We start from the raw sequence: 14,309 nt of genomic DNA on the forward strand, positions 1-14,309 counted from the left end.
CTTAATCTTTCTGCTCTCCACTCTAGCTTGTATGTGTTTGGGTGGAAATCAAAGTGCATTAAACATTAAGCATGCTGTCAAGAGGCAGAAGTCTCTCCATACTGATGAAGACTGGGAAAGTAGGGCAGCAAGGGACGAGGTATAGATGGAGAGGAGGAGGAGGAGAATGGACACATATGCAAAGATGAACGCAGAGACAATAAAATTAAAAAGCTCTGTTGAAATAGAAGTCTCATTAATGGCCACTATTTTTTTTCCTTAGACAGCAACAATGGTAAAAGCTTAACACGAGTGGAAGGTTTGAAAGTGATCGAAGATGTAGGATCAACATAAATTAAACAAATAATAAAAGGTCCAACGGGAACATCAACCATTTCCATACGAGCGATGATTTGTGGTGGAGGCCTGTCAGTGATGCGGAAGGACGTCTCTCCGGCGTAACTGTATGAAGAGCCACAGAGATGAAATGAGCTTTACTCAGCTGACAGGTTAAAGCAGACTTCCCTCTGCCTACTGTTACTATGCAGACTAGTCAGATAAAGCCACCCCCCGCTGCCACAGGCCACTCTTTCAAATTCAAAGTCAATTTTATTTTAAACGACACACTCAGAAGAAACCGTGCTTTCCATATTTCTGCCACGTATTTACTGATGGTCACATGATATTTAATGATGATTATAAAATACACATTTGGATCAGTCATAATATACACCTGCAAGTGGGATTTTAAGTGGTCGTTTCCATGGTACTATTATTGTGATTCGATTTCATTCAAACCATTGTAAAAACCATGTAACCTATCGATTAACCAGGTATACCTTTTAAAACAGGCATGTCAAACTCAATCATGATTTAATCCTGTTTGGTCTGTTTATAAAGAGCATCACCAGCACCTTGAAACTCATCCACCCTGCTGACAACATCGTGGCCAAGGGGTTAAATCAAGTTTGTATTCATGATTAAACTTGGTCAGTTGCTCAACAAATTCTTTTTTTTCAGGCCCTCAAATGGACAAATCATTTTTGTCTCTTTTTAATCATCGTTAATGCCATAACCTATAGCTTAATATTGTCAGTACATTTGTGAAAGAAATCAAAATGAGTTTTATGTAACAATTTATTCATAATGCCTGACTCTTTCTTTCCCAGCATGCTCTGACAGTTACTGCTCGAGTTAATATAAATACTAAAAACATGTCATCGTGTCCAGATTCAAGAATTGGGGCATGAAATTCACGTGGAACATGTGAAATGAGCATTCACAAGACGCATTAAAGCAACATTGGGACGCAATTACTGGTGTCTGCGGAGGAATTGTGTGACTTGGAAAAGAATATTTCAGTGAAAATCTGACTTTTTTTTTTTAGCATCTGTGGTACGTCTCAATCCAACAAATGTTGATATTGAGACCACAGCTGTCACTGCGAGTGTATCATTGGCAGTTTGCTTCTCTGAGTTGCATCACTTTCCTTGTCAGCCTTTGTTGTCGTATCAGTTTTAATTACAAAACACAAAAAGCTTGTACATCACAATGGACTCTATATTGTATGACTATGTTCTCACTAAAGACCAGCATTAAAATCATCAATTGTTCGCCAAATATGAACCGATGTTGGCAAAGTTTCAATCTATTTTAGGATCTAGGAAAATAATGTTGCTGCCATTTGGAGCTATTTATTGTGGGTTATTTTATCTTAATTTTGGATTTTTCTTCTTCAATACTGGGCATGTTTGTGCTACAAATGAGGATTTTTTTAAATAACTTTACTGACAGAAAGTAGTGTTACATGATAAATACTTGCATGTTTATATTTGCACGGTTTTAGATATTGTAATCGGGAAACTTGTAACTTCAGTGTAACTTCGAATTGCACCTTCTTCATTTCTTTAGGACACAAGATAAAGGCTCGTGTTGGATTTTGCTTTATCTCCCTGGTAAGTTCAATGAGTGTCTGACCCACTGCTTTAAAGCAGTTTGGTGGTCACGTGATTTGTGCAGGAAAAGTGACATTGTGAAGAACATAAAGAATTGCTAGAGAGATAAACTGATTAATAGTTTTTCTAAATTAAACTTTGGAACGTGTTCTCATAATAATCACAAACATGTTTTCAAGTGGCTGTAATCCAAGAGTTGGTTGGACTCCAGAAAATGGTTAGAAATCAGATTTCATCATTTTCGTAGTAAATGTGTTAACATGTTTTTGATATGACTGACAACAGTTTTAATTTAAATACTTTTAACATTTGTTTTAGCATGTATTTTAAGATTGTTGTTGCCCGTACTAAATAGAAGAAACTATATACTGAAAACATATATATTTAGATCTTAGCTGAATACTCTAAATTGTGTGTAAGGCTCACAAAGAATCTCGGCCAAAACTCACATGTTTATATGATAAAAGTCACAATTACAATTTTAAATTGTAAAATCTAGCAGTGATTTCTAACCATTGCTGAGGCCGCCAACACATTCTGCATGAATGTGCCTCGGTCTGTGTGAGCGCCACATAAGCACAGCTAAGCTTCCTGGATCAATCCAAGTTTGCACCATATTGACTGCCTGAATCTTGATACACTCAACAAAGAAGTGTGGAAACTGTTGTCATTGACAGCCAATCTGTGTACACAGATAAACGCAGCTTCTCATCATTCAACTGCTATTTCAGAAAAGAAATCTGAGTAAATACAAAATAAATGGCTGTCCCTCACAGAATAAGAACTTCCAGTTCACCCATGAAATTGAATTATTATACTTGTTATATTATATAATTTTAAATACTTGTCCCTGCCGGACACATCGCCATTTTATAATGATTATTAAGCTTTCATGTTTTATACTCTATGATGTAGTCACAAATATGTTATGTATTGCTGTAAACAACATCATTTAAGTGAAACTGGGGGAAAATATTTTTGTTTATTAGTTAGAATTTGATCAACACTGTGATAGTGACAATGACATCTAAAGCTAGATTAAATATATGACTTCTAAGAGAGCAATGCTAAAGCACTCCTAATTTATATTACAGTTTGAAGATACCTTTTAAAAAATGTATAATTTTTATACTACCCTGTATGGTGTTTCAACACTATCTCATCTATATTAAAGTACCATGAGATCCTTACATGATCTAGAACAGTACAGAAAGAATAAGAAGAAAGTCATGAACATGTCACAGATCTTCAGATTTGTTGCTTACATCAGGTGAGCGAGAAGATAAACGCAGTTCATCACACAATAATACAATGTTGCCTCGCAGAGTAATTCTATAATTATATATTACTATATAGCCTGGCGGAATAATACCACAGAGACTTGCGGAGTAATACTATAGAGCCTCGTGATGTTATACTACGGTACCTCATGTAATAATACCACAGAGCCTCGTGGTGTAATACTATAGAGCCTAATTAAAATATACTACAGTACCTCATGTAATAATACCACAGAGCCTCGTGGAGTAATACTATAGAGCCTTGCGAAATTATACTACGGTACCTCCTGTAATAATACTATAGAGCCTCGCGGAGTTATACTACGGTGCCTCATGTAATAATACCACAGAGCCTCGTGGAGTAATACTATAGAGCCTAATTAAAATATACTACAGTACCTCATGTAATAATACCACAGAGCCTCGTGGAGTAATACTATAGAGCCTTGCGAAATTATACTACGGTACCTCCTGTAATAATACTACAGAGCCTCATGGAGTAATACTATAGAGCCTCGCGAAATTATACTACGGTACCTCATGTAATAATACCGCAGAGCCTCGCGGAGTAATACTATAGAGCCTCGTGAAATTATACTACGGTACCTCATGTAATAATACTACAGAGCCTCATGGAGTAATACTATAGAGCCTCGCGAAATTATACTACGGTACCTCATGTAATAATACTACAGAGCCTCGCGGAGTAATACTATAGAGCCTCGCGATGTTATACTACGGTGCCTCATGTAATAATAATACAGAGCCTCATGGAGTAATACTATAGAGCCTCGCGAAATTATACTACGGTACCTCATGTAATAATACCGCAGAGCCTCGCGGAGTAATACTATAGAGCCTCGTGAAATTATACTACGGTACCTCCTGTAATAATACTACAGAGCCTCATGGAGTAATACTATAGAGCCTCGCGAAATTATACTACGGTACCTCATGTAATAATACCACAGAGCGACGTGGAGTAATACTATAGAGCCTGGTGAAATTATACTACGGTACCTCATGTAATAATACCGCAGAGCCTCGCGGAGTAATACTATAGAGCCTCGCAAAATTATACTACGGTGCCTCATGTAATAATACTACAGAGCCTCTCGGAATAATACTAAAGAGCCTCGCGAAATTATACTACGGTGCCTCATGTAATAATACTACAGAGCCTCACAGAGACTCGCAAAAATTATACTACAAAGCCTCATATGATATTGCTACAGAGCCTCTCGTAGTAAGACTACAAAGCCTCTCGTAGTAATACAACGGAGCCTCATGTAATAATACTGCGAGGCCTTGCGTAATAATAATATTGAGCCTTGTGTAATTATACTACGGCACCTCAAATAATAATACTACGGAGCCTCGCGTAATAATACTATGGAGCCTTGCTTAATAGTACTACTGTGCCTCATGTAATAATACTACAAAGCCTCGAAGAGTAAGACTACGGAGCCTGGCGTAGTAATAACATGGAGCCTCACGTAATAATACTGCAGAGCTTATGTAATAGTACTACGTTGCCTTATGTAATAATTCTACAGAGCCTTGCGTAGTAATAACACGGAGCCTCATGTAGTATTAACACGGAGCTTCACGTAGTAATAACGCGGAGCCTCACGTAGTATTAACACAGAGCTTCACGTAGTAATAACGCGGAGCCTCACGTAGTATTAACACAGAGCTTCACGTAGTAATAACACGGAGCCTCATGTAGTAATAACACGGAGCCTCACGTAGTAATAACACGGAGCCTCATGTAGTAATAACACGGAGCCTCATGTAGTAATAACACGGAGCTTCACGTAGTAATAACGCGGAGCCTCACGTAGTATTAACACAGAGCTTCACGTAGTAATAACACGGAGCTTCATGTAGTAATAACACGGAGCCTCATGTAGTAATAACACGGAGCCTCATGTAGTAATAACACGGAGCTTCACGTAGTAATAACGCGGAGCCTCACGTAGTATTAACACAGAGCTTCACGTAGTAATAACACGGAGCCTCATGTAGTAATAACACGGAGCCTCACGTAGTAATAACACGGAGCTTCACGTAGTAATAACACGGAGCCTCATGTAGTAATAACACGGAGCCTCACGTAGTAATAACACGGAGCTTCACGTAGTAATAACACGGAGCCTCATGTAGTAATAACACGGAGCCTCATGTAGTAATAACACGGAGCTTCACGTAGTAATAACACGGAGCCTCACGTAGTATTAACACGGAGCTTCACGTAGTAATAACACGGAGCCTCATGTAGTAATAACACGGAGCCTCACGTAGTAATAACACGGAGCTTCACGTAGTAATAACACGGAGCCTCATGTAGTAATAACACGGAGCCTCACGTAGTAATAACACGGAGCTTCACGTAGTAATAACACAGAGCCTCACGTAGTATTAACACGGAGCTTCACGTAGTAATAACACGGAGCCTCATGTAGTAATAACACGGAGCCTCACGTAGTAATAACACGGAGCTTCACGTAGTAATAACACGGAGCCTCATGTAGTAATAACACGGAGCCTCATGTAGTAATAACACGGAGCTTCACGTAGTAATAACACGGAGCCTCACGTAGTAATAACACGGAGCCTCACGTAGTAATAACACGGAGCTTCACGTAGTAATAACACGGAGCCTCATGTAGTAATAACACGGAGCCTCATGTAGTAATAACACGGAGCTTCACGTAGTAATAACACGGAGCTTCACGTAGTAATAACACGGAGCCTCACGTAGTAATAACACGGAGCTTCACGTAGTAATAACACAGAGCCTCACGTAGTATTAACACGGAGCTTCACGTAGTAATAACACGGAGCCTCATGTAGTAATAACACGGAGCCTCACGTAGTAATAACACGGAGCTTCACGTAGTAATAACACGGAGCCTCATGTAGTAATAACACGGAGCCTCATGTAGTAATAACACGGAGCTTCACGTAGTAATAACACGGAGCTTCACGTAGTAATAACACGGAGCCTCACGTAGTAATAACACGGAGCTTCACGTAGTAATAACACAGAGCCTCACGTAGTATTAACACGGAGCTTCACGTAGTAATAACACGGAGCCTCATGTAGTAATAACACGGAGCCTCACGTAGTAATAACACGGAGCTTCACGTAGTAATAACACGGAGCCTCATGTAGTAATAACACGGAGCCTCATGTAGTAATAACACGGAGCTTCACGTAGTAATAACACGGAGCCTCACGTAGTATTAACACGGAGCTTCACGTAGTAATAACACGGAGCCTCATGTAGTAATAACACGGAGCCTCACGTAGTAATAACACGGAGCCTCATGTAGTAATAACACGGAGCCTCACGTAGTAATAACACGGAGCCTCACGTAGTATTAACACGGAGCTTCACGTAGTAATAACACGGAGCCTCATGTAGTAATAACACGGAGCCTCACGTAGTAATAACACGGAGCTTCACGTAGTAATAACACGGAGCCTCATGTAGTAATAACACGGAGCCTCATGTAGTAATAACACGGAGCTTTACGTAGTAATAACACGGAGCCTCACGTAGTATTAACACGGAGCTTCACGTAGTAATAACACGGAGCCTCATGTAGTAATAACACGGAGCCTCACGTAGTAATAACACGGAGCCTCACGTAGTAATAACACGGAGCCTCATGTAGTAATAACACGGAGCCTCACGTAGTAATAACACGGAGCCTCACGTAGTAATAACACGGAGCCTCACGTAGTAATAACACGGAGCTTCACGTAGTAATAACACAGAGCCTCACGTAGTAATAACACGGAGCCTCACGTAGTAATAACACGGAGCCTCACGAAGTAATAACAGGGAGCCTCGCATAATAATACTACAGAGCCTCGCGTAATAATACTACTGAGCCTTGCGTAGTAATACCACAGAGCGTCGGTAATAATACTACGGAGCCTTGCATAATAATATTACGTTTCCTCACTAAGTAATACTACGAAGCCTTGTGTTGCAGCATTTTAGATTGCCAACATTTTGATATATTTTTGAGCGCAGTATAACACATAAAAACTCAACTCGAGGCCAGTAAGTACAACCAGAATTAATACATAAGATGCACTATCGATTTTTGAGAAAACTGAAGTGTGGTTTATACGGTAAATAACTTTATTATATAGTTAGGTTGGACATATTTCTGGAATAAAATAGCAAATAACTCCATGAAATATTAAACAACAAAATATAAATCTAATCTGCCAAAGATTTTCAGGATAGAAAACTGCTGAAAGACGCCCAAGTCTGAAGCCCAGTCTTGACAAGAATGGACCTCTGGTGGCCCTCCAGCCAGTTGATATTGACACCCCTGCCTTAGAGCAAGACATCTGAATATTCAAATGCATAACAAAAAATAAAATGAAACGAAATTCAACAAATGAAATGAATAGCCATGAAATTAGGAATAGATCGTAGCCATGAATTGTTTTCACAACTGAAACTCTATGTGTCGATATTTATAGCCATTGTAGGAATTTCTGCTCGAAATATTCAAAGTACAAAATGTGCTGCTGTTGTCAGAACATCATGTTCAAGTAGACTCCAGTCGTCTTCAGTCGTTCAACTCCCAAGCCTCACCTGGCTCATCCCAATTCTTCACCAACATGTACTGCATCTTTAAAAGTGTCAAAAACACCATTGGACGTATTGTTTGTCTCACTGACACACATATGCTCGACAGTGTTAGTGTATATATTCGTGTGTGAAACAGAGAATGAGTGTAAGTGTTCATGATCTTGCTGTCTTCAGGCCAAACAATGCTCTTTTACTGTCCCAGATTATGATAACCTCCAGCAGACATGAATCCCTCTGAGTAATAATAGTGTTTTGGAGACGGCGGATGACATAAATGGAGACCTCATGTTTCACTTGTTGAGGTTGGTACAGCTATGAAGCCGTGTTGTGTGTCATATACACCTAAACTGTTGGTTAGTTACCTCTGCCAAGGAGGTTATGTGATCGTCTGTGTACACCTGTCTCTGTCTGTTGGCAAGTTAGCAAAAAAGAGGATTGAGGCTTTATTTTGGAATACGATATAGATTTAGGAAGGTTGGAGGCTCCAACAACTCTTCTTCGCCTACTGTGTATTGTAACACTAGTGACAACTGTCCAACTGTGCTCAACAATATTTAAGATTTCAAAAAATGGGAAACATTGTTTTTTAATGGTTGAAATGAGTGACTTCACAGAGGTCTGTGCTCTCTTAAGTGCTCTCTTTTTTAAGTCCAACTTGTGTCACTGTTGGACGACAGGATCGCTCACCAAAAACGCTCAAATCACCACATCCTCCCTGTCATAGCAAGGCTACTAAGGCAGCTCATTTTTTTAGCAGACGGTATCATGATCTCCACGCTCCGGTCATGACCCAGAGTTTGGACTCGTGAATGACAGTATGGGTGAAAATCAGCGGGGAAATGGAGGGCTTTGTTGTCTGGCTTTTTTTTTCATCACAACAACCGACCTGGTTTTCAGGTACAGCGTCTGCTTTCATCAGATGTATAGTGATTCTACAATCCTCAATATACTTGAGAATCTTCACATTTTTAGATGTTCTACCCTGAACTGACCACAGTCATGCTATGAACTATTGAATGGACAGAATGTTTCTTTTATCTATTTGGAGTTATTTACAAAATATTTGATCATTGATAAATAAATTATAAAGGAAGTTCAGTTATTAAGAATACAAGTATTTATCTTTATTAAACACAAACATTTTATTTAATTATTTTTTTTTGAACATGCACTTATTTGTCTCTGTAGATCACAATGTCATCCACAAACATCATATATTTTTCAGAGCCTCATCCAGTCCACACCCCTTCTTCACATCCTCCAGTGCCCTCACATGCCTGTCTGTCAGCCCTGACCTCCCCGGGTGACTTGAGCGGCCACTGAGAATTAAAAAAACATAATAATATTTTTCAGATGACAAACATGAACGTCTGGCGACGTCTCGTCGAAGCCACAGAGGCTCGTGTGTGTGTCTTGATCCAACCCCCCCAACCCTGTTGACGTTAATTGATCTTGAGACATCTGGGGTTATATTGCTGATGTTTGCGATCACCCGCCCAGTCGCGCGCGAACACACCCGCGCCTTCGACTCCAGACGCCCCTGGTCGGCCCTGGTCGACCCAACAGAACCGAACCCCCCCCGCCTCACATGCTTCAGGTGTGCTGTGATACCCGCAGTAACCAAACCGCGACGCTGAGCCAATGCAGCGGCAACACACACGCCCAGCGCGGACACACAACCGACCCCCCCCCCTACACACACACACACACACCCTCTGTCTCATCGACAAACACACACATCTGGAGATCTGGGATCCCACTTTTTTTTTTTTTTTTTAGACGCAGCGTGTTCGATGTGGGGGAGCGTGTGACACATTGGAATGGGGGGGACGGGAAGCGCGTCCGTGTCTGCCTGCGCGTGCATGCGGGATAAACCCTGTTGAGGCGCACACATGTCAGGTGCCATGAATGAATGAATAAAAGCGTCGACGGTGTGAATCCAGATGAGGAGGTTTAAGGTGGTGGGGGGGTAGGTGGGGGGGGGTACTTACGCACTGCCTCCTTTTTGGGGTCCAGGGCACTGGTCGACTGCTGGATCTGGCCTATTTTGTTCTGGAGGAGCCAGACCCGCTGGTTGGTGCCGAGGATGTCGTTCTCCAGCTCCTGGAACAGGGAGCTGGCGTGCCGGGCCAGGTCGGACAGCTGTCGCAGGGTCCGGGACAGAACCACGTTGCTGATCTCGCACAGGTCCTCGAACAGCAGACCCTCGTCATTGGGGATGTGGTACCTGCACAGGAGCGGGGGCTCCACCACCCTCTTGGCGAAAGGCATCGTGAAGAAGAGTCCGAAGCCGAGTGTAAAATCCTAGTGTCTAGAAAAGGGGGAGAAGGTGGAGACAGACAACATCCAAGTGTGTTCATGAGGAGATGGAGGAGAGAAAAAGACCCCGATGGGTGTTTCAGGCCGAGCGCGCGTTATTCCCGAGCGTTAATCCAACGTTCCAACCAGATTGTCCTGGAGTTCCATCCATTCTCGCGGCTCGGTTTTTTTTTTCCGGGATCAGACACACTCCCCGTCACACACACGCACTCGCACACCCATGCAGGACACAGAGAGCCCGGGTCAGTGGTGTGAGGATGCGTGGTGGTGAGTCTGCGATCATGGGTTTCCTCCGAAGCACCGTCAAGTCAGCCGCGGTCACTGCGGAAGTGCGGTGGAAAAGTTTCAAAAGAAAAGCCTCGCAGCGTCAAGAGAAACACTAGAATTGAAACGTATTCGTTTTTGGTGACTTAATCTAGACATTATGATTAAGTAATGAGTTATTAATCACGAATGTCTTATTATTCATATTTCTGACTATTGTTCGAACTGATTTCTTTCTAACTAAATATTTTCCACTTCCCGTGTAGCACGGAATACCAGCGCTGTCTTGACACCTGCTTGGTACCGTGGCCTGAACGCTGGAAGCTGAGGATGAGAGAAAAAAAAGGGTGGCAAAAATACCTGTGCTTTTTTAGATTTAGTTTATTTACGTTAAATGAACTAAAATGATCTGTCTTTGTCACATATGGGCAGCCAAATATATATGACCCCATCTTCTCTAAAAGCTATTAATATTTAATGTCAAACTCGCTGTAAAATATTTATCAACAATTGAAGAAAAACAAAGGTAAACAACAAACAAAACATTTTATTTTCAAATGAATGAGATTGGATTGCATTCAGATATTTTTGATTTTTGTTTACAGTTTTATTCGAGTAATTCTCCAGGTCATTTATCCATATGTTGACTGATAAACTGTCTCCTTTTATTAATAACTAGAAAAGCACTTAGAGTATGCAGACCTCTGTCAAGCAGCCTATTGCCACCCAGAATGAGATTTTCAGTCAATGTATTTATTCCATATTAAACCTAATTTTTTGACAGGTTTGGCTTGTTCAGATTGTCAGAATATCTTTGTTTTTCAATGATCAAGCTCTATCCTCGCTGCTTAGCAACACTAAAACAAAGTTAAATGAAAAAATATCACTTCGGCCTCACATTAATTTGACTTCATGCTGCAGTTTCTTACAAACTTCAATACAAAAATTCTAACCTCTCCCAGTGCGACCGGATGTTCATTGAAGAATTTGTGTTCATATGATATTATTGAACTGGAGGAGACGACAGTTTATGTTGCGTGCGTCACCACAGACCTCCTTGAAAAAAAAAAGAAGTGTGTGTGTGTGTGTGTGTGTGTGGGGGTGTGTGTGTATGTGTGTGTGGGGGTGTGTGTGTGTGTGTGTGTGTGTGTGTGTGTGTGTGTGTGTGTGTGTGTGTGTGTGTGTGTCATCATCTCTTTGAGGTTCAGCGACAACATACAGGTGTTTTGTGTTACATCTGACAATAAAACAACAGAATAAAAGTCACATGGTCCAGAGAGAAAATTTGATACAGTGGCGTTGATTCACAGTGAGTTTCATGAAAATGATGTGGAGGTTTCATTAATGTTGTTATTACCTTTACATCAAAAGCATTTATTTTTTTATTTCAAGTAGTACTAGAACAAAATACTGAGTACCGACCAACACATTTAGATTGAGTGAGTGTGACAATAGCATAAGTTTTTGTGACTCGCCAATTGAGTCCTGCCCTTCTCTGCCTCTACTGTTTTTCTCAAAGTCGCTGGAACTAAATTCATGTTCAATACATGCAACTTTAAGGACCATATGGGATGGTTTCACATCAGATTTGAATTTGATTTGACACTTAAAAGGTCAAAATAAAAAGATAAAAACATATTAAAAACAAAAATAATCACAAACCTTTTCTTTACCCAAACAAAGTCCAGCACATTGATTCTGCTGAATGGTAGCTTTCTGGACTCTAAGCCCGTCTGCTGTCTGTTTCATTCAGCGTGATTAGCCTATAGCCTCGAGGCTCAGTCCGCATATAGACCTGACTGCAGGAAAGTTGCTGCCGCAGCAAGTTTGAAGCACCACAAATTGACAGTAACCCGTCACATGTGAACTGGCCAGACGACCAGTAGAAAGTTCAACATTGAAGTTCTTCACAGAATAATTATAAAAGCACTGCATTTTGTTTTATCTCTTGGTCATTGACCTCATGACCCTCTGGCGACCAATTCACCTCAGCTAAGGTGGCGAAATTGACCTGTTAGTGAGGGAACCATTGACAAATATTTCATAGATATGTTACATGCATGATCCCTCACTGTATTAAAATCCCCCTTTTTTTTCAGACATATGATTACACATATTTCTATTACAAATACAAGTCAAATTGTATCACAATTCTTCAGTGTTATATGGGATTTTACTGTCTAAAGTTTATTTTTTTAAACATGATTATTATTATTATCAATATTATTATTTTTATTTTCTTCGTCAAGATGATATTGTACCTGACACTCTGGCCTCACGCTTGCTATAGGAAGTGTAGTGAAATTCCTCAGCATATTTAGGGAGTGAGAGTGTGAAGGATTTTAAAAGCTTAAAATATATATATTAAAAAAGCTCTCTCTCTTTCATCCTTTGAACTGTATATTTGAGGGGTTGTTACGTATAAAGAATAACTATTTATCTTTAGATTATCTTCTGAATAATAGCAGGGGCGGCTACGTTAAGGGCCGTGCTCCCAGCAGATGGCGCTGTGGAACACTATGCAGGCTAAAAAATAAAATAATCTGTCTTCTTTATAGAGCAATAAACTATATCATATTTTAATGAGAAATAAAAAAAGACAAATTATTTCACGAAGAAAATAATGTTATAAACATTTATCACAATCCTCCAAAGCCTTTAGAGTCGTTCTTCTAAATTTGAATTTAATTTAAATTAAACATAAATAGATGCCATCTGTCAAACCTAAAAGAGTTAAAACAAACTAAGAAATTCAACCTTTTTTTTTTTATAAAGGCGAATGATAAACATTTTTTGGGAAACCTTTGAAATTTTTATTATAAATAATTGTTGTGTTTTCGAGTTGAATGGCTTTGCTTCACGATCATGATAAAACAGGTTAAGTAACAGGTTCTTTCCAGCGATCAATAAATAAAATAATGGTCATTTTATTAGACAATTTTTATTAAAAATGATTAAATCACCCTAATTTAAAGTTTGAAAATAAAATTACATTGTTACTGAAGGTCAAAATTAAATGTATATTGCACACATCTCTATACTATAAATTTGTTTACGGTAAATATGCATTAGACACAAGAAGAGAAATATATAGAACTCTAAATAATAAACGTTCTTTGTATGACTTTTGTGACGCACATTAGCAGGCTTCTGATGAATATTGAAATAAGATGGTATTTTCACTTCCTCCAGAAGAGACAGTGCCTCACCAACCAAGAACAACCTGTCATTCTAGAGACATCGTTTGAAGTTAAATAAATAAATTATACTGAAGTGTGTCCACTAGAGGGCGTTATATACTAAGGTCTTCCTAGTAAAAGATAAACGTGTTCTAAAATGAAGTCAGGATATTTTGACCACCAAAATATATCTATTTAAAAACTTTGGATACATTATTGTTTGTTTGTTTATCCAATAAGTATTTTCCTACTTTTGAACGAGTTCTTAAATAAATACTAATGATAGATCAGGGTGTAATTCCAACAACAAACTGTGCTCCTGGAGGATCTCTTATCAGCAGTAAAGGGCTTATTGTGTCCTGTCATGTATACAGTGCTGCACTCAGATAAGAAGCTTACCAAGTCATCCTCTCTGTCAATACCTCTTTTATTTAGTTTGAAATGTGTTTGTTTTTTTCACCCAAATCTCTTTTTAAAAAGGGTGATCTTGCCAATTTATAAAAATGTATTGAAAATATTACTATTTATACTCGAGTATTGTACTTTGGACTTAAAAAAAACACTGGAAATTCAAACTTTGTGTCAAAAAACTGGATTGAGTAGAAAGTGTCAACACAAAGTCATTTGTATATCTGGACACACATCAGAACACTTCCTGCTTATCTGTTAATGAAACATAAATACACCCTCAGTTATGACCGTCCAAGGTTC

The 14,309-nt window shown here is 39.5% G+C and overlaps 1 protein-coding gene across 3 annotated transcripts in view; it reads right to left on the minus strand.

The window, feature by feature from the left end:
* Window positions 1–10,444, minus strand: part of nhsb (Nance-Horan syndrome b (congenital cataracts and dental anomalies)) — a 40,328-nt gene extending 29,884 nt beyond the window's left edge. For all 3 annotated transcript variants that reach the window (XM_087793858.1, XM_087793860.1, XM_087793857.1), the window contains exon 1: window positions 9,828–10,444. In XM_087793858.1, the coding sequence (XP_087649984.1) occupies window positions 9,828–10,107 (280 nt within the window). In that variant the 5' untranslated portion in view covers window positions 10,108–10,444. The remainder of the gene's footprint in view (window positions 1–9,827) is intronic.
* Between the last annotated feature and the right edge of the window lie 3,865 nt (window positions 10,445–14,309).

Source organism: Callionymus lyra, chromosome 6, assembly GCF_982586985.1.
Source record: "Callionymus lyra chromosome 6, fCalLyr1.hap1.1, whole genome shotgun sequence".
NCBI lineage: Eukaryota > Metazoa > Chordata > Actinopteri > Syngnathiformes > Callionymidae > Callionymus > Callionymus lyra.